Source organism: Budorcas taxicolor, chromosome 1 (assembly GCF_023091745.1).
Source record: "Budorcas taxicolor isolate Tak-1 chromosome 1, Takin1.1, whole genome shotgun sequence".
In the NCBI taxonomy this organism is placed as follows: Eukaryota; Metazoa; Chordata; class Mammalia; order Artiodactyla; family Bovidae; genus Budorcas; species Budorcas taxicolor.
Genome location: NC_068910.1, coordinates 43850581 through 43869315, shown reverse-complemented (window position 1 = coordinate 43869315; position 18735 = coordinate 43850581). Strand labels below are relative to the sequence as shown.

At 42.0% G+C, this 18735-nt stretch overlaps 2 protein-coding genes across 2 annotated transcripts in view; one reads left to right on the top strand and one right to left on the bottom strand.

Annotated features, from left to right (window-relative positions):
• Positions 1–2101: 2101 nt before the first annotated feature.
• FANCD2OS (FANCD2 opposite strand) lies at positions 2102–2638 on the top strand. Its single transcript, XM_052649779.1, has one exon. The coding sequence runs from the start codon at positions 2102–2104 to the stop codon at positions 2636–2638; it is 537 nt and encodes a 178-aa protein (XP_052505739.1).
• Positions 2639–3926: 1288 nt separating this feature from the next.
• FANCD2 (FA complementation group D2) overlaps positions 3927–18735 on the bottom strand; it is a 47299-nt gene continuing 32490 nt past the window's right edge. The window contains exons 32-43 of the mRNA XM_052640150.1: positions 16166–16276; positions 14969–15099; positions 14004–14097; positions 13256–13378; positions 12346–12439; positions 11603–11674; positions 10854–10892; positions 9846–9920; positions 9007–9081; positions 6682–6828; positions 5145–5240; positions 3927–4024 (exon numbers count right to left, since the gene is read on the bottom strand). Of these exons, the coding sequence (XP_052496110.1) occupies positions 3944–4024; positions 5145–5240; positions 6682–6828; positions 9007–9081; positions 9846–9920; positions 10854–10892; positions 11603–11674; positions 12346–12439; positions 13256–13378; positions 14004–14097; positions 14969–15099; positions 16166–16276 (1138 nt within the window). The 3' untranslated portion in view covers positions 3927–3943. The remainder of the gene's footprint in view (positions 4025–5144; positions 5241–6681; positions 6829–9006; positions 9082–9845; positions 9921–10853; positions 10893–11602; positions 11675–12345; positions 12440–13255; positions 13379–14003; positions 14098–14968; positions 15100–16165; positions 16277–18735) is intronic.

Below are 18735 nucleotides of genomic sequence, written 5' to 3'. Positions count from 1 at the left end.
ATGATGGAGACTCGTGGCTGGTAGGAGTGAGTGGTGAACTAGCTTTATTTGATCCTTATGTAAAAGTGGTGTAAGGGACCTGGGGTCAGACTCCCTCTTTCACCCCATGTTGGTTCTGCTGAGTATTTCGGCTGGACATTTGATAATGTCTTTTCCCTCTGGCCCTATTTCCTCTCAAGAGACAAGGAAGAAGGGCTCCTGGATTTTTTTTTTTTTTCCGTATCATATATTCAGAGTTAAGAGTCTCCACCCCCACCTTGCCTTGATGGGGTACCAGAGCAGCCCTGATCCTGGATGTGTGCTCTTAGGGTCAGAATATCAAGTACCAGAAGCCTTTCACAGGCTGTTTCGAACAGATAACTATCCCTTGGTTGTCACTTTCTCATCCTAAGGCAGTCCAGATATTTGAACACAGTATGCACAAAAGCTTGCATACTTCAGGCGAAACATTCCCAGCTGGAGGAAATCAACAATTCTTCTTTCTACTAACCACTGTCAGGGGCAGGTCTTCTGTTTCAAATGTCACCAACAATTTTCTTTTCAAAACAAAACTTCACTGTCTCACAAACTATGGTGAGGGTGTCAAAGTTCTCCTGGGCCATTACTGGGTGGGATGGGATCCCATTTGCTGCTACCTTTGTGGAAGAATAGTGAAGATACAGAGAAATACACTTGACTAGAAAGAAAAGGGTCTGTCGTGCCCCTTATCATAGTAGGTAGGTGCTGAATAAATGGTACATTGCTCTTGAATTCAGTGAAATCCTTTATATACTGACAATTTTAAAGTAGAAAGATGAAAAAAAAAAAAAGTAGAAAGATGGAAAGTCTAAATTCTATTTGGGTAAATTTTGAGTTAGCAACATATCCTCCATGCCTTTTCGTTTATCTTCAAAGAAGAAAGGAAAAAATCTCAACCAGTGGGTCTTTCACAGATAAGACAAAAAACAAAGACAAAAACATACCCAGTGAAGTGAAAGTCGCTTAGTCATGTCTGACTCTTTGCGACTCTATAATTCTGTATAGTCCAGGAATTCTCCTGGCCAGAACACTGGAGTGGGTAGCCATTCCCCTCTCCAGTGGATCTTCCCAACCCAGGCTTCAAACCCAGGTATCCTGCATTGCAGATGGATCATTTACCACCTGAGCCACCAGGGAAGCCCAAGAATACTGGAATAGGTAGCCTATTCCTTCTCCAGCGGATCTTCCCGACCCAGGAATTGAACCAGGGTCTCCTGCATTACAGGTGGATTCTTTACCAGCTGAGTTACCAGGGAAGCCCCCAAAACACATAGGAGAACCAGAAAAATCTTTAAAAACTAAAGAAGGACCAGTCCTGGGAACTTTTTCCCCTCCTGCCTGGTGTAATTCCTCTGAGGTGGTGTATAAGTACCTCAGGGCTCTGAGAGAGCTGGTCACTTGTGTCAAAAGAGGTTCTGATCTTCTGACTGTGAAGTTCCTTAAAGAAAAAGTGTAAGTTCTCAAACTGTAAGGCGCATCAGACTCCCTTGGAGGCTTTGTTTAAGTGCAGAATGCAGGGGACCCAAGAATCTGCATTTCTTCCATGTTTCCACAGGATGCTTAAGGCACCAGTCCCAGAATCATACTTTGAGAACCAACAGTATAAAGTACATGTGATTTAGTCACAAATATCTGGTGAGCTAGGCCTTTCTAAGCACCCATCCACAAATAATGTCTCACCGTGGAGTGCCAGCAGCCTCTGCCACCTGAGAGGCACAGATTCTGTCTTTAGCAGTTATCAACACAGCACAGATCCTAATACCAAGCAAGGGCTACTCTTTTGGACAAACCCATTTCCTCATCTGTACCATGGGTAAAAACCTACCTTCAGAGGCTTGTGATTAGGTTTAATAAAGTACACACAGCAGTTACCAGATTCAATACTTGTCACTATCCTCTACTGCCCTTTATAGAATTACTTGTATCCTAACAAGTACTAGAATCTGTTCATGAGAACTAAGGAGTAAGGTAAAGTTAATACTGAGACAGAGATGTGAATTTGAACAGCCCTACCCTGTTAGCCTTTCCCTAACAGTATGCTAGGGAAATTCCATGTTCTGATTCCTCTCCTCTAGGACTGTCAATGGCAGGATACCAGCTCTGGTCACCATGGACCCCACTGGATGAGAGCTTCCAATGGCTGCGGCATACAACACCTACCCCTTCCTCCAAGCACCCCTTTAGGGCTTCCCCCTGCTTTCCACATACCCCTTCTGACCTTGAAGTGCAGCTGTGCTTTCAAGAGGTCACTCTAGTCCTAGACAGCCCATTCCTGGAGCCTGGGGTGAGTCCCAAGTTGCCCTGTCACACGTCAGAGCTCCGAACCATGAACAACAAGAAAGGGCTGGTCAGGAAGCCTCAGCCTGTCCGCCTCAGTGGAGTGGATTCTGTCTTTGGCAGGGTCATCACGGCTCAGCCACCAAAGTGGACTGGGACCTTCAGAGTTTCAGACAAGTCAGCCTTCTGCAAAATCATTAGCCGGGAGCACCAGTGGCCCACTGGACTTAAGGAACCTCAGATTCAGATGACAGTGACCATGTGCAAACAGATGTTACGCTCCATCCTCTTGCTGTATGCGACATACAAGAAGTGCACCTTTGCCTTGCAACATTCCAAGTAAAGGGTCCCATCTGATCCCTGTTCCTAACACCATGTCTTTCGCTATGTGCCTGAAGCTTACGCAGAGCTGTCCCTGCAAAGGAAACTGTGCTTGCCCCAGCTATTTTGCTTTTCAGTCAGGCAGTGACAATTCAGGAGCCCCTCTCCTCCCTTTCCCTCCAAAAATGGGCCAGTGACCCAGCAAGGGAGGAGAACATTTCCACTGTAAAGCTGAACACCCATTTGAAAGAGAGTCAAACTAGCACTGACATGTACATGTGATAAAGAACCATTAAACCATATATACCAATGAGCCTACTGTGAACTCATTTCAACACTAAAACCACAATGAGGTGGAGAAACAAAGAATGTCAAGGACTGAAATTATGGATTCCTACATACATGAGGATGAAGGGGTCAAAAATGTGTATGTAGGTCAATGATTGAATAACCTCCCCACCAAAAAACAATATAAAAGCCTAACCAGCCACACCCTAACATTACTGGAGAGTATGAAAGTAGGTAGAAATATTAACAGATATTAAATATTAACAGTCTGGCACTGAAATAAGAGCAGAAGACATGAAGAGTTCCCCGTTTTAGCTGAAGTGTATGCTTAATGTTCTATTTTTAATCAACTACAAGTAATTTTGTAGTTTTCTTGTAACTAGATTATACATATAACTCAGAATAATGTGGAAATAAAAATTATTTATGCAAAGTTAACATGAGTTGGATGCTGCCCTTTTCACCTTTGTCTTATATGTCTACATAACCACCAAAAAATTTAAAATGCAGCCAAACGTGACTTTCTTTGAGCACTAAAAGAAATCTGTCACTCCTCCAAAAAGATCACAAGTGTGTTTTCATCTCAAATAAGACAGTCCTTTTAATAGGGAACATATGATTTTAATTCTCCATTATTTCTCTGCACAAACTCCAATTCAGTCTCACCTATGAAGGAAATTCCAAAAGGTAGCTGAGGCAGAACTTAGAATTTATTTGAAAACTGGTACAAGCTTAAATTGTAGAATAAATCCAGAGTTTCAAAACTAGCTCCCAAAGCCTAGAATTATGACTGTTCTGCCGTGTTCACCCAAATGGGTAAGCAATGTTACATTGGTCTTTAACATAGTAGACATTAAGCCACCGTCTTTAACGTTAGTAGACAATCCGTGAAATCCACAATTGAGTTGATTCAATAGAACCCCCTCTTTAAGGACAAAATAGGATGCTTGCAGTCAGAAAGGCAGACCGGCAGCATCTGTAACCCTGAACACTGTGGTGAGTGGCTGGCAAAGACAGGAAAGGAGCACCTTTCTGTAGCCTAATCAGAGTCGTCATCACTCTCATCTCCATCACTCTCTCGCTCCTTTTCTCCATCACTTGCTTTATCTTCTTCGCCACCCTAAGAGGCAAAGGATAATTATTTGAGGTCATCTGAGCAACCCCATGACTTGCAACACTGCTCCCACAGCATGTACAACTACACTGTTTCACTGTTAAAACCAATGATAGGTTTAAACCATTCTTTTGAGAAAAGAATCAGAGGCTGCCTCATTCTCGTATCATGGCCTTGAAGCCAAGATGATAGAGGGAGCCATTCTGATACTGACTTAGGCCATTCAGCAACCCAACCATGTGTGATTTTTAAATAAGCCCACAGCCCTCCAGCACTACAGCAGGTATGTGACAGAGGAGTAAAATCGGCTTTCAGTATAGAATGAAATGTTGGTTAAATTCAAAATGCAATAGGAATCCAGCATAAGATTCTCTCTGATCTGCAAAATCTAATCTGAGAGGTTTGCTTAGGACAAAGCATCAAAGTAATAGAATATTGTCTGCCTCAAATTTTTTTATGAGAACAAGGTAGAGGTAGTCGATACAAATAAAACAGAGAACCATGTAATAAAATAATTTTTCATACTAAGTGATCTTTTTGCAGCCTCAAATGGCATTACAAATTGTATCCAGAGCAGGGTTCTTAAATCTGAGATTCTCGATATCTATAACCTGCCCAGATTGTAAGAACTTTTATAAATACATTTTTCTCTGCTTTAAAATCCAAACAGCACCAGGAGGAGCCCAGGAGAGCATAAGGACTGCCACTGTGATTTAAGGACTGCCACTGTGATTTCAGTCCTCAGCTGTGCAGCTTTCGGTTCTGTGCTTTGGCTTTTACATCTCTATTTTGCATATTCAAACAACATGCTTAAATGGTTTAACTCATTCTTCTCAACACTCACAAAACACTTTGACCTCTTCCTATCTCCCCTCTAGAATGGTTTCAGATACAAATTCAGGGAAAATAAGAGGCTATAATGGAAGGGAATTTTCAACTGTATAACATACAGCACAACTTGAGATACTCAAGAGTGATTATAACATTGTGTGTGTGTGTGTGTGTGTGTGTGTGTTTTCTGGCCCTCACAGAATTCACCTAAGTGCAAAAGCCTTTTTTAGAGGGAATAGAGATGGCCACAGAAGGAAGTAATTATAAACTTGGGCAGGAGAAGTCCTGCACGCACCTCTGCTCCTTGGCTCTCAGAGACCTGGAATGATGTCTCACCCTCACTCTCATTTGCAGTGCTCTCCTGGGAATTCTGGGATATAATCTCTTCACCCTGAATGTGAATGGGCCAAGACAAATGGTGGGTTATAATGATCACACATGGGTCTCAAGGGCAGAAAGGCTCAAGTTTATAGGCAAGGCAAAGAAAGTCATTCAAATATGATCAAACACAGACACCAACCTGTGATCCAGCAGCTAGAGAAGTGATAATCAACCCAAGGCTTCTGAGATATTTCTGGCTCTCACACAATATGTAGTTTTACAAAAGAGCATCTTTGTATTCTAGTATCATACTAGTTTTACAAGGCTAGATTGTATTGGTGACTCTTTCAGGTAATGCTCAATACGATTCTAAACTTTCTCAAATAGCTTAAACTATGTGAACGTGAACATCAACACATCAACTATATACAGGGCTTCCCTGTGGTCCAGTGGTTAAAAATCTGCCTGCCAACGCATGGGACACTGGTTCAATCCCTGGTCTGGGGATATCCCATATGCCTCAAGCACGTGCAGCAATTAATTACTGAAGCCCAAGACCCCTGGAGCCCAAGCTCCACAATAAGAAGCCACTGTGGTGAGCAGCCTGTACAAAGCAACTAGAGTAGCCCCTGTTTGCTGCAATGAGAGAAAGCCCTCAAGCAGCAACGAAGACACAGCACACCCAACAATAAAAATAAATAACTTTTAAAAATTGAATCTAAAAAAAAAAAATCCACACCAATCACAAATGGCCATTTAGAGGCTGAAAGATAGTATACTAAAATGGTTTAGGAATACCAAATCTGGATAAAGACTGTTTGGACTCAAACCCTTTCTCCACTCATACTGCTAAATGGCAAGTTACTTAACCTCTCTGAGCTTCAATTCTCATAGTAACAAGAGTTATCTACCTAATAACACTGATGTAAAGAAAGGAAGTAACTCTCTGGGGATTTATTATTTTCATGTATAAATTATGAGACTCAGATATTATAAACATGAATGAGAAGGCCTTGGGCTATATTTGAAAAATGGTGTTACACCAAAGAAATAGTATAAACAATACAAGATTTCAGCCCGTCAGTCAGACAATTGAAAGAACTAAGAAATGCTTACTTGTTAAAATCAGTCAGAAAAAAAAAATCAGCACAGAAAATAATTTCAGGAATAGAACAGACTGGTTTTAGAGTGAAAAAAACAAAACTAAACAACAAAAAAAAGTTTCTCCATAGTTGTAGAAAAAGGTCTTCCCGATCTGCTTCTCTGAGGCCTTTTTTATTAATACATCAATGGTATGTTTTGGTGCCTCTGCTGCTGCTGCTGCTGAGGGGTGCAACTTGCAACCAGGTCCCAAGAGCAAAGTAACCTTAAGAGCTAAACAGTCACTTAAGAGAAAAGCAGTTTTGAGTATTGAGAGAGTGGAGCTTAGGTCACCTTCCTTAGATACTTTCCAATGCTCTCACAAAGAATAGAAGAGAAGAAGATTATCATTGGCAGGGTCCCAGGCTTACCTGCAAGTCCCGATTTTTAAGATTGCCCAGCCAGAAAGCCTCTCGGCAATTGTTGAGGATAAGCATGGCTTTCACTCGGCAAACTAACAGTTCCAGGGTCTTTTTGAGCAAAGGCACATGTTTGGTGAGTTTTGTGTCCTGGTGAATCTGAATGGAAACAAATGCAACCAATTCATCCGCACTTATCATTGTGCTTTCACATTTCCTATACAGAAACTTTCGAACTCCTAACACCCTGAACACTCAACAACAGCATAAGCCCTGCCGGTATAGACCAGAGACACATTCCCCAAATAGTAGTCTGATAGAGTACTCTGGAAATTCTCCAAGCCAGGCTTCAACAGTATGTGAGCTGTGAACTTCCAGATGTTCAAGCTGGTTTTAGAAAAGGCAGAGGAACCAGAGATCATATTGCCAACATCCGCTGGATCATCGAAAAAGCAAGAGAGTTCCAGAAAAACATCTATTTCTGCTTCATTGACTATGCCAAAGACTGACTGTGTGGATCACAATAAACTGTGGAAAATTCTGAAAGAGACAGGAATACCAGACCATCTGACCTGCCTCTTGAGAAACCTGTATGCAGGTCAGGAAGCAACAGTTAGAACTGGACATAGAACAACAGACTGGTTCAAATAGGAAAAGGAGTATGTCAAGGCTGTATATTGTCACCCTGCTTATTTAACTTCTATGCAGAGTACATCATGAGAAATGCTGGACTGGAAGGAACACAAGCTGGAATCAAGACTGCTGGGAGAACTATCAATAACCTCAGATATGCATATGACACCACCCTTATGGCAGAAAGTGAAGAACTAAAGAGCCTCTTGATGAAAGTGAAAGGAGAGTGAAAAAGTTGGCTTAAGGATCAACATTCAGAAAACAAAGAGCATGGCATCTGATCCCATCACTTCAAGGCAAATAGATGGAGAAACAGTGGCAGACTTTATTTTTGGGGGCTCCAAAATCACTGCAGATGGTGGCTGCAGCCATGAAATTAAAAGACGCTTACTCCTTGGAAGGAAAGTTATGACCAACCTAAACAGTATATTAAAAAGCAAAGACATTACTTTGCCAACAAAGGTTCATCTAGTCAAGGCTATGGTTTTTCCAGTAGTCATGTATAAATGTGAGAGTTGGACTGTAAGAAAGCTGAGCATTGAAGAATTGATGCTTTTAAACTGTGGTGTTGCAGAAGACTCTTGAGAGTCCCTTGGATTGCAAGGAGATCCAAGCAGTCCATCCTAAAGGAAATCAGCCCTGAACATTCATTGGAAGAAGGACTGATGTTGAAGCTGAAACTCCAATACTTGGGCCAACTCATGCGAAGAGCTGACTCATTTGAAAAGACCCTGATGCTGGAAAAGATTGAAGGTAGGAGGAAAAGGGGACGACAGAGGATGAGACGGTTGGATGGCATCACCGACTCAATGGACGTGAGTTTGAGTAATCTCTGGGAGCTCGTGATGGACAGGGAAGCCTTGCGTGCTGCAGTCCATGGGGTCGCAAAGAGTTGGGACACGACTGAGCGACTGAACTGAGCTGAACTGAGAGCACTCTGAAGAGAATGGTAGCTGTCCTTTAAGCTAAAGCAGCCTAGAAGACATATCACCAATACCTCTCAGTTCCTTATCATAATCTCTCATTGATCAATTATCAATGAATTTACCTAAAATATTCTTGAACACATATTATACTGACATTAATCAATAGAAAGTAACCCTTTTTAGTGGAGGGAGTCCTTAAAATTCCACTGTTCAGCACCTTAAAAATTTAGAAGCAGGGGAGGAAATGAATGACAGGCACTGGGTGGAAGAATCATAGGCTTGCCAATGACTTCACAATTCCACAGTTCTGTGCCCCTTCAGACAAAAAGTGACAAGGGCTCAACTGTACACTTTAAGTGGAAAAGTCCTTGAATGCTAAAATATTCTCAGAAGAGACAGATGTGTTCCTTGACTAGGAAATAATACAGCAGAAAAGCTCTAAAAACAACTGCTTTTAGAACTCCTCGTCTCCAGTAGAGTCATCACTTCCATAATACTCCTCCTGCCCAGAGTATGGTACGTAGTTACACACCCACCAACATTCTCTCACCAAAGAAGAGGCCCTAGAAGAAACAGGGCTATGGAATTTGAGTCAAATTTCAGATGCAGAATTTCCCTCGCGATGATTACCCAATCTCAGCCAGCAACTGAGGCTTTGACCACTCTGATAAACTGCTGTTGGACAGACATAGCCTCAGAAATAAAGACTTAAGAAGGGTAAAAAAGGAAGACGGCACCACAGACTAAACCAACAGTTGTGGCCTGCTTTCCCTCTTACCTTGGAATGCCCACACAGGTGATGAAGCAGTCTCGTGCTCAGCTGGAAGGCTTCCAGTAAGCTCAGAACATCTTTCTACGACCAACAACATGCACAAATGCCAAATGAAACATTCTCATTTCATTTTACGTGCAAGATATCCTTGCAACCAAGAGTACCAGAGGATCAAGCCTCAGGTTCCAGCCATAGATGGATAATCATCTCTTTTTCAAACTGAGGTAGTGCTGATTCTAAAATTTTACAAGTTTCAGGTGTACAACACAGTGATTCATAATTTTTCAAGTTTATATGGATTTGGCCCTCAAACAAAAGGAGGAGTACTCACTGGCTGTCCTCCCCCTTTCTCTTTCTGAGCTATGCGGGACCAGCCGAATATTATGAGAGTGTTCTGCAAAGTTCAAGTTGGTAAATATATGCAAGAAATCATCTCCTGACTTGTCTGGCGGTCTAGTGGTTAGGACTCCGGGCTTACAGCACAGTTTATGACACAAATGAGTTTTCTTTCCTTTTTTTGTAATTCCTGATATCAGACCCAGAGAAGTACACAGAAACAAATGACACACTAATATGTGAGGTCCTGGGACTACAGTAGCACAATAAAATCAGCCTTAAAGAAACAACCATCCTCAGCTCTGGAGCAGAAGTCGGGAGGTGGGTCCACTAGCGAATCATCAGTCCTATACGTGTCTCTGGGAGAGCTGGTGACCAGAGGCGCCTGCGTCAGTCTGTGGCCAGAGCTGGGGTGAGGGGGCTGTCCCCATGGCTGCCTAGGAGCCACTGTGGACAGACTTTCTGAACCACTACACAGAGCATGCCTGTGCTCTCTGCTCTGTTCTTACCCGGTGTTTTCTAAAACTGAAGTCTAGGAGCGGCATACACTGCTTCAGAAATGCTTCCACAAAGAGACGCCCATACTGAGGAAGAGAAGAAAAGCTGGTGAGGACCTCTCGCTGAGGTCTTTCGTGGGAAATGCCCCTGCCTGAGACAGCACAGCATTTCCCAGACCAGAGGGTTTATTTTCTTTTATATGTAAAAAATAAATCGGAAAGGGTTCAAAAGGTTAATCCAGAGAATACAGCTTAATGCAAAGGCTAAACAGGCCTGTTGCGTCCTGAGTTAAGCAGCCTTACCTGCCGCACACACAGTCAGTGTGCGGGGCATTGCTCAGCTTGAGAATGAGGGCACAGAGGAACTGAGGGGAGCCCCAGCTCCCAGAGGACAACTTACTCTCAAAAGGAATAAACAGGGTAGAGCTGAGGAAGCACAGGACCAAGTGCCCAATTCACCCGTCAGGAAAGGGACTCCCCCCTCTCAACCATCCCTCACACTGGCACCAGTGGGGGCTGTGAGGAAAGAGGAAGAAGCAGCCAGGAGACAACAGTATGGGGCACCATCCACCGGAAGGAACCGCTGGGAAAGGGGAGAAGCATTCTCCCTGCTGCCTTCCTTAGCTCTTAACCCAATGTGTTTATCACCAAATCTAGGGCTAATCCAGGATATCCCCCTGGAGGATACCAGAAGGCCAGCTCCCACATCGATGAGGCCACCCACGGGCTTTAAAAAGAGGACTCACCCACTCCTCCTTCCCTCCTGTTGACTGGGAAGGAATGGCAGGGAGTGACTACTGCTCCTTAAGCCAATCATCCTAGTTCTAAGTTTTCAAACTCATAGGAGAACTGGCTTCTCTGGGTTATCCAATTAATATAGGAAAACATATCCATGGTCTCTTCTAGACTACCTATCAGCAGAGATTCTGGAGACTGGCTTGTGGGCAAGGTATTAAGCAATTCCACTCAGCTGACCCAAAGGAAGAATAAACACTAAAGACGGCCCAGGCTATTGCTCACCTTCAAACATGCAAACAGAACAGGACGACTATCAAACACCTGGAAAGATGAAGGACAAGAAACCAGAGCTGAGATCTGCTCCTCTGAGCACCCCGGCCTCTTCCCCACTGTGCAAAACACAGCTCTGAGTGTTGTACAGACGTCTAAAATGAAGGAGGCACATCAACATGTCAACAAATCGATCACAAAGAATAAAGTAATCACTGTAACTGAAGTTCAAGAAAAGGAAGAGGGGAGCATAGAGGAACAAGGAATTGATTCCAGCAGGGAATGTTAAGAAGATGGCATTGCAGAGATGCCAAACCTTGATGGGAAGCCTCAAGAAAGAGGCAGAAAGGAAAGAAAAACATTCTAAGCTGGGAGAACAGTCTGGGCAAAATCATGGAGTGGGGGAGAGCAGAGGGTACATGAGGGATAAAGAAGGCATCCAAGTTGGAAGATGGAGACCACGGGGAATATGCTCAGATTCATGGTATGTTGAGAGCATGGGGGAATGACGGGGGCAAGGAGTCAGTAAATAGTAAACAGTATGGCACAGACTGGAAGAAGGAAGGCAGAGAAGGGAAAGACACTGCACAGGAAGCAGGGAAGGTGCTATCCAGGATGGGCAGGGCACAGGGACAAGATGGGGAAACAGGTGCCCAACAAAGGGTGGGGAGGAGCTGAGAGGGCCCATTCTGGAAGTCAGGCCCCTTGGCAGTTTCTGCAGTTAGCCAGTGAGACGGAACAGGGAGCCTCTCCATACTCACCTTTATCAGGTTGATGAGGATACTGAAGTCTCGAACAGCCATGTTCCAGTAGAGGAGCTTCTCTTCATGAATCTAGGGGCAGCCAAATATACAGGCATCTTTGAATTGCAGCCAAATACTTCTTTTACCATGTTCCCACTAATATATGGTTCTTGAACTACAGAGCTATACCGAGATTTAAACCACTTATCCTCCTAAACAGATGTGGCAACCAGTGAACCCACAAGACGGTTTGGAGGCCTGCATATATGGTATCACTGGGGTACCTTATTGAGACTTTCTAAGAAGACAACTCCTCTTTAATAACTTACAAGTAGGAAAAAGCCTCTGCAACATATCCCTGTAGTTTCTCTGATTCCCTAAGCAAGCTCTTGCTCCCAGCAGGCTAGCTCTGTTCTGGTTAGCAGGTTGCCAAGGCCTAGGACCACAGCATCTGAAACAGGCTTGTTAACCTCATGCCAGCTCACAAGTTGCAGCTGGGTACACGAGGCGGCAACCAAAGATATTTTTTCCAGACTAGGTCTATGGAGTCCGAGGTTATCCCCAGGAAGTAGCCAGGGAAAACAGCTTAATTCTCACTTCCAACTAGAAGAAAGGACATCAAGAACTCTCTGAAAAAAGTTCTGGATCTCAATAAGGTAAAGGAAATAGCTTAGGAGAAAATTCTAGACCAAGGAGAAGACCAACCAGAATCTTCTGAATAATCCAGAGTCTGCTTCCTGAGGTGGGACAATTTGACTCACCTGCTGTGAATCTGCTGCTGTTCCAGCCTGAAGACCTTTCACTGTCTTCTCTAGTTCAGCCATCATTACTCGGAAGAAAATGACGAACGTGGTCCTACAAGAGAAAAGTATGACACTCACACAATGATGATGCACTCATCACAAAGAAAGTCCTGGGGTGAAACCAGGGAACCCAAAGTGATTTCCCTCCCCACCTCTCGAAACATGCTTTCACTAGAGTCCACTCTAGGGGGATGTGAGAGCCGGAAGGATTTAGAAATGAGCCAAGAAGACAGCCTGTGAAACCATGGGATTAATTTCATGAAGGGAGAGTGTGGTGGCAGAGAAAGAACAGGAAAGTAGTGGTCAGAAGATTAAACTTTAAGTTTCTAGTTCCAAGCAAGCTCCCTCTCTAAAGCTCATTTTCCTCATCAGTAAAAGAGGGGAAATGATATCTACCTCACAGATTCATCAGAAGGATCAAATGAAATAAGGAATGTAAGAGAGCATTATGAACTATAAAGACCATATGAATATCAGATAACCACTGATACTATGAGACACAAAACCCATTAAGTGAGACATATATGGTTAGACACAATAATCACTGTATCCTTCTAAAGGTGGTTAAAATATTGGAAAAATAATTTCACATATAAAGGGTGAATGCACTGAAAAAAGTCTGGTGATTAAATATCCAATGTCTCTAAAAACTGTAACTACTGAAGTCATTCCTCAATAACATCCTTTCATATGGGCAGGGTGAGGGCTGCTTGAAGACCATTCACAGCAGACATTCTATGTGTTGAACAAATGACTGCACATACCTTCTGTATCAGAACTAGATGAAGAGTAAGGTAGTTATTTGGAACCTACATACATTAGTATGATTCTAACTTAGGGAAAGGACTAGAGGAGAGTGCTCCCTTACCAGGTCAGTGTAGGGAATGTGGAAGAAGAGGCTTCTTTAGGAGAGTTGATCAGCTCTGGAACACCAACCCCAGCAATCTCCTCTATGGCCTTCAGTACACTGTCTGTGTGCTCCAGGTAGATGCTGTATTGATAGCCACAGGAGTATGAACACACGTTACAGAATCTCTAAATCAAGATTTCTTTCTTGAGACATATCCAGGTACTAAGCTTTAAACCAACTATTAGCAATTATTTTATTAATTCATTTTTTGCTACGCCACACACTCAGTTCCCCAGCCAGGAACTGAACCCAGGGCCACAGAAGTTAAAGTGCTAAGCACTAACCAGTGGCTCACCAAGGAATTCCCAACATTTATTTTTAATAACATAAAGATTCCAATTACTTGTCAGGAGTAAAGGAAATGATGTCTCCATTAGAAATACAGTCAGACACCATGAAGTGATGGCTGTGTCTTAGATATGGTAGGCAATAATAAATATCTGACTCATGGGTTAACAAGGCAGGATACAACAGCAGACTCCTCCACTTCCTCTATGATTTGATTTACTAAAGAACTGACAGTATAAAACAGAACTAGAGGATCTGAAAATCCATATATTCTAAATTACGTTAATTTCACACCTATTTCACTGCTTCCAAATTATCGTCAACCAAGATAAATTTCTCAGTTTTTGACCAGACAAGGGATCCAAACAGGGGCAAATGGAAGGCTATTTGGCTTGTGGACAGAAGCTGAGCCTCTTACCCAAGCAAAGCCTGGAGCTGGTCATTAGGAATGCTGCTCCTCTCTTTCTCTCCACTAGGCCACACTCGACAGAGGAACTGTTTGGCCAGGGAAGCTGTTGGTGAAACAAGACAAATTTCATTCATGGAAAATGAACTTCTTTCTTGTTTTGCAGTCTTTGGGGGATGATAATTGATCAAAAACATTATTCTTCTATGTTTACTATGAAGTTCCTAGGCTAACAGACAATTTTGGAAAACAAAAAAAGCTTTCATGAGTTCCTGCTCTATTAGTCCTCCTACCAGAAATAAACCCATTTCTCTAAGATCTAACATGTCCCACCCTCTTACCCTGTCTTGCCACAAACATGAACCATACAGACACACAGAGTAAAGGAATGCTGCTGGGCAGTGGGAAGTCCATCTCAGGTACTCCTTGGCAGGCCAATAAACAATAAATAGTATGGACCTCCAAAATTCATATAAAACCCTCCCCCTTTAAGCAACAGGAATAATAAAGGTTTTGCATTTTCTTCTTGCTTTCTGTCTGTGCTGCCAATTAAGATTTATCAGTGAGATGCATTCTAAGAGCGATGTCAAAAGAGAGTTAAAGAAAAAGATCAGGGATGGACCAGACTTTTCTTTACACTTAATCCTGATTTCTCCTTTCTGTCCCATTTTATTAACTTAATGGCTTATGTTTTTCTGTCAAATGTCTCAGATACTTAATAACAACAACAAAAAAAAGGATATGAATAAACAAAAGTTAAACAGCAAATCCAGCCAAGTAAAAAGTAAACTAACCACACTCAGTTTAAGCCATGTCAGCAGAGCTCAGACATAGCTCCTACTGGGACTATGTCCTTCTTGGTATAGCAAGAAGGCATATCCACAGTGAGGGAGAGATTTGCTTGTAAAATTTACAAGGTTCTAGGAAGCCCCAAGTTTACTAGTCTATTCATGAAGGAAAAAAAGAGGATCCATCACCAATTTGTCTTTTGTTCTCAGTAGAAGCTGTAGATTTCTCCAAAATGACCATCAAAAGTCTAATGAGATAAAGAGCACAGTGGAAACTGGGAATGCTGGCATGGAAATTCTGCAAATAATGGAAGCTCTGTCTGTAAAGAGACAATAAAAAAATAAAAAACCCACCATCACAAGTATTACAGATGTGTCTAAATCCATGAGTTATACAAGTCCACTGAAATGCCTGATGGTCTAAGCAGAATCTTCCTCATTTGCAGGTGCTTTAGTAGAACCTTCTTTCAAGATCTTATAGAGAAATGTAACTTTGTATGGAGAAAGCCAGGGTGTAGAGGCCTGACCCAGTGTATGGGATGCCAGCATTGAAGAGGGTCATGTATGCCAAGATAACCAAGTGCTAGCCTAGGCCATGCTGACGTGTGCAACCCCGGGTAAATTATTTGCTCTTTAAGGCAAGAGGCAACACACTGGGTATAATGTTTAAATTATGGGTTCATAGGGACAAGGTAAAAGGAAATGATAAAGCAGAGCTTCTGATACATGTATCATATATAGTTAGCTTTTCATGTTCTAAAGTAATGGCAGATGAAGAAACACAATTAATCTAAAATTGTAGTTAAAATAAAATCAGAGTCAACTACTGATTGACTGGTGGGAAGTAAGTCAAACAAATTTAAAAGAACTGTATTGAAAATGAAATAAGGTTCTAAAAGCAGACTGCAGACTCAGTGATGGCCTAGGCTCTCAGGGGAGGTAGGGGAAAGACCAAACTGCTCTGGGTGAAGCTGGAGTAGAGGCTGAACCCATGCTCCTTAGAGCTCCTTCTCATCTCCTGTGCTCTCAGTCTAGGCTCCTCTTCTTTCAAGAGGAGGGAAGTGATAACTGACTGCTACCTAATTATCCAACCCAATTGGGAGACAGAGTAGGTACCTGGATAATCAAGAGATGACTACAGCTGGCTAGCACTTTCATCATTGTTACCTGAAAATGCAAACTTTACAGGATGAAGGATACATGAGGATTTAGTTTGATTTATTCAACAGTTTCTAAAGCTTAAGGATATATCTGAACACACAGATGAGAAAGCTCACATAAATAAGGAAAAGGCATTGAAAACACCAAGTTATCTCCAAGAAATCTTGCCTGTTTTATTCCTAGGAATTTCTTTAGATAACTTTCAGGGACATGCGGCCAACCCACCTGAGCAGCTCCTCCATGGATTGGTCACGCTCTCCTGGCTTCAGGCGGCTAGTAAGGATCTCAAGGGCTGAGTATAGTAAATTATTATTTTGAACTTGACAGAATCCACTCCTAAAGGAAAGTCAAGGAAAGGTAGCTGAGCTCAGTTTCAGGAAGATTATGTGGACAGTGTTTAAGGATCCTGGCCACTATTCTGTACCATCATTAAATCAACAGAAGAAAAAGAACTAAAGTACTGAAGGTACTCAAGCGCTAAATCTAGTCACAGCTCTGAATACCAGACTAGAAGCTGAAGGGCACCCAAAACAGTCTTTTCTTAAGGATCTGTAACAGTCCTCCTCCTAGGTTTATTTCCAAGGGAAAAAAACCTCTCCTTTATTGTATACATTTTAGAGTTAACTGTCAATCTTCTCAAAACAAACAACAAAAAACTTTAATAATTTTGTGAAACTGCTTAAATCAATGTCTAATCCATACCAGATTAAGTCAAATCTTGACAGCTCTGTCTTCTGATTATCTTTCCTACTATCTCTTCCTTTCCAAGCCAAGACCATCACTCTAGGCCAGGCCCTTATCATCATCCCATGCATGGATCCCGTCAACATCTTTTCACTGGTCTTTTTGGCTCCCTTTCCAATTCTTAGGCCAAAAGGATTTTTCTAAAACACTGCTTTTACTATACCATGGATGTGATCATAAAACTTCAAAATTACTTCCCTGGACAACGTTCAAATTCTTTCGCCTGACCTTCAAAGCCCAGCACAACCTGACCCCCTAGAACTTTCACTCCTCTGGAAACATTTCCACATCACCAGTGGTAGTCTCTCTTCCTTTCCACAAATTAATTCTGAGGGCCTATAATGTTTTTTGTTTTTTTTTTTCCTGAATAGCTTTTTTAAAGTGTAATGGACATACACTAAACTGCATGCATTTAAAATGGTGAATTTGATTCATGACTTATACACAAATCCAAGAAACCATCACCCCAATGAAAACAATAAACGTATCTATTCCTCTGAATAGATTCCTTATATTCTTTCGTAATCCAGCCCTCCTTCCATCCTCCCACCCAATGAGAGGCAAGCACTGAACTGTTTTCTGTCACTACAAGATTATATACTTTTTCTAAAACTTAATATAACTAGAACCAAGTACTACATACTCTTACAGTCTTGGTTTTTATTCAGTATAATTCTTTTTTCATCCATGTTGTTGCATTTAGTATTCTACCACAGAGAGACACTACAATTTGTTATCCATTCACCATTTTATGACTTTTTAATTGTTTCCAATTTGAGGTATTACAAATGAAGTTCCAATAAATATTCATATACAAGACTCTGTGCAGACATATGCTTTCATTTCTCTTGGATAAATTACTACTTTTACTAGCAGTAAAATGGTTGGGTGGTATGGTGGGTGTATATCTAACTTTCTGATGAACTGCCAAACGGTTTTCAAAAGTGAGTATACCGTTTTACAGTCACAACAGCAGCATGTGAGAGCTCCAATTACTCTATGTCCTCACCAGCACTTGGCAAGATAAGTCTTTTTACTGCATCTGTGCTGTAATATTAATTTGTATTTTCTTAATAACTAACACTGCTGCACATCTTTGCATATGTTTACTTGCCGCCCACATATCTCCTTGATTAAGCATCTGTTCAAATCCTTTGTCTGGCAGTGTTTTTAAATACTGAGAATATGATAATGGCTGGTCTAGGGCTTCATAGAGCTCACAGTCCAGCAGGAAAGACAGATGAACAAATAATTATAATAAAATGTGAGAAGTTTTATCCTAAGAGTATTAGAAAAGAAGTGGGGATAAGAGAGGCAGAAAGATTTACCCAGTCTAGGGGTCAGGGAAGATGGTCCTGAGGAACTGAAGTTTAAATCCAGATCTCAAGGATGAGTTAAAAAAGACTGGAGGGTCAAGGAAGGTGAAGATCCTGGCAGAAGGATGAGTATGTGTAGCCTTCCAGGTAAATGCTATATAGGGTGCTGAAATTATTTCAGTATAACTGGAGGGCAGAGTGCACCACAGTGAGTAGAATAGCAAGAGTCAGATAATAAAAGTCCTTAGAAGCTAAGTAGAAGAGACTGAATTCAAGAGAAATCTAACGGCAATCAAAACAAAGGTGGGCTAGGATAAAATCAGATTTATGTTGGGAAGATTACTTTAATTGTTGTGTGAAGGGACCAAAAGAGGAAAAGTGGAGGCAGAGAGTGACCAACTGTAAAGCTGTTCTAGGTCTGGTGAGCGATAACAGGAGTCTGGAAGCAAGTGCAGAAAGAGAGGACAGGTGGCCATCTAGATGCAATCTGGAAGATAAATGCAACAGGATTTTGTGATCAGATGTGGAACAGAGAAAGGGTAGAGAGAAGGAAAGGGACAAAGAACAACTCCTAGCTTCTAGCTCAGGCAACTGGTAGTGCCATCTGTCTCGCCAGGGAAAGCTGAAGGAGTGGTGGGGAGGATGAAACACACTTTGGATGTGATGAATCTGAGCTGTCAATGACACAGCTATAAGGAGGAGCTGAGTAGGCAGTTGGGAGTTAAATGCCTGTAG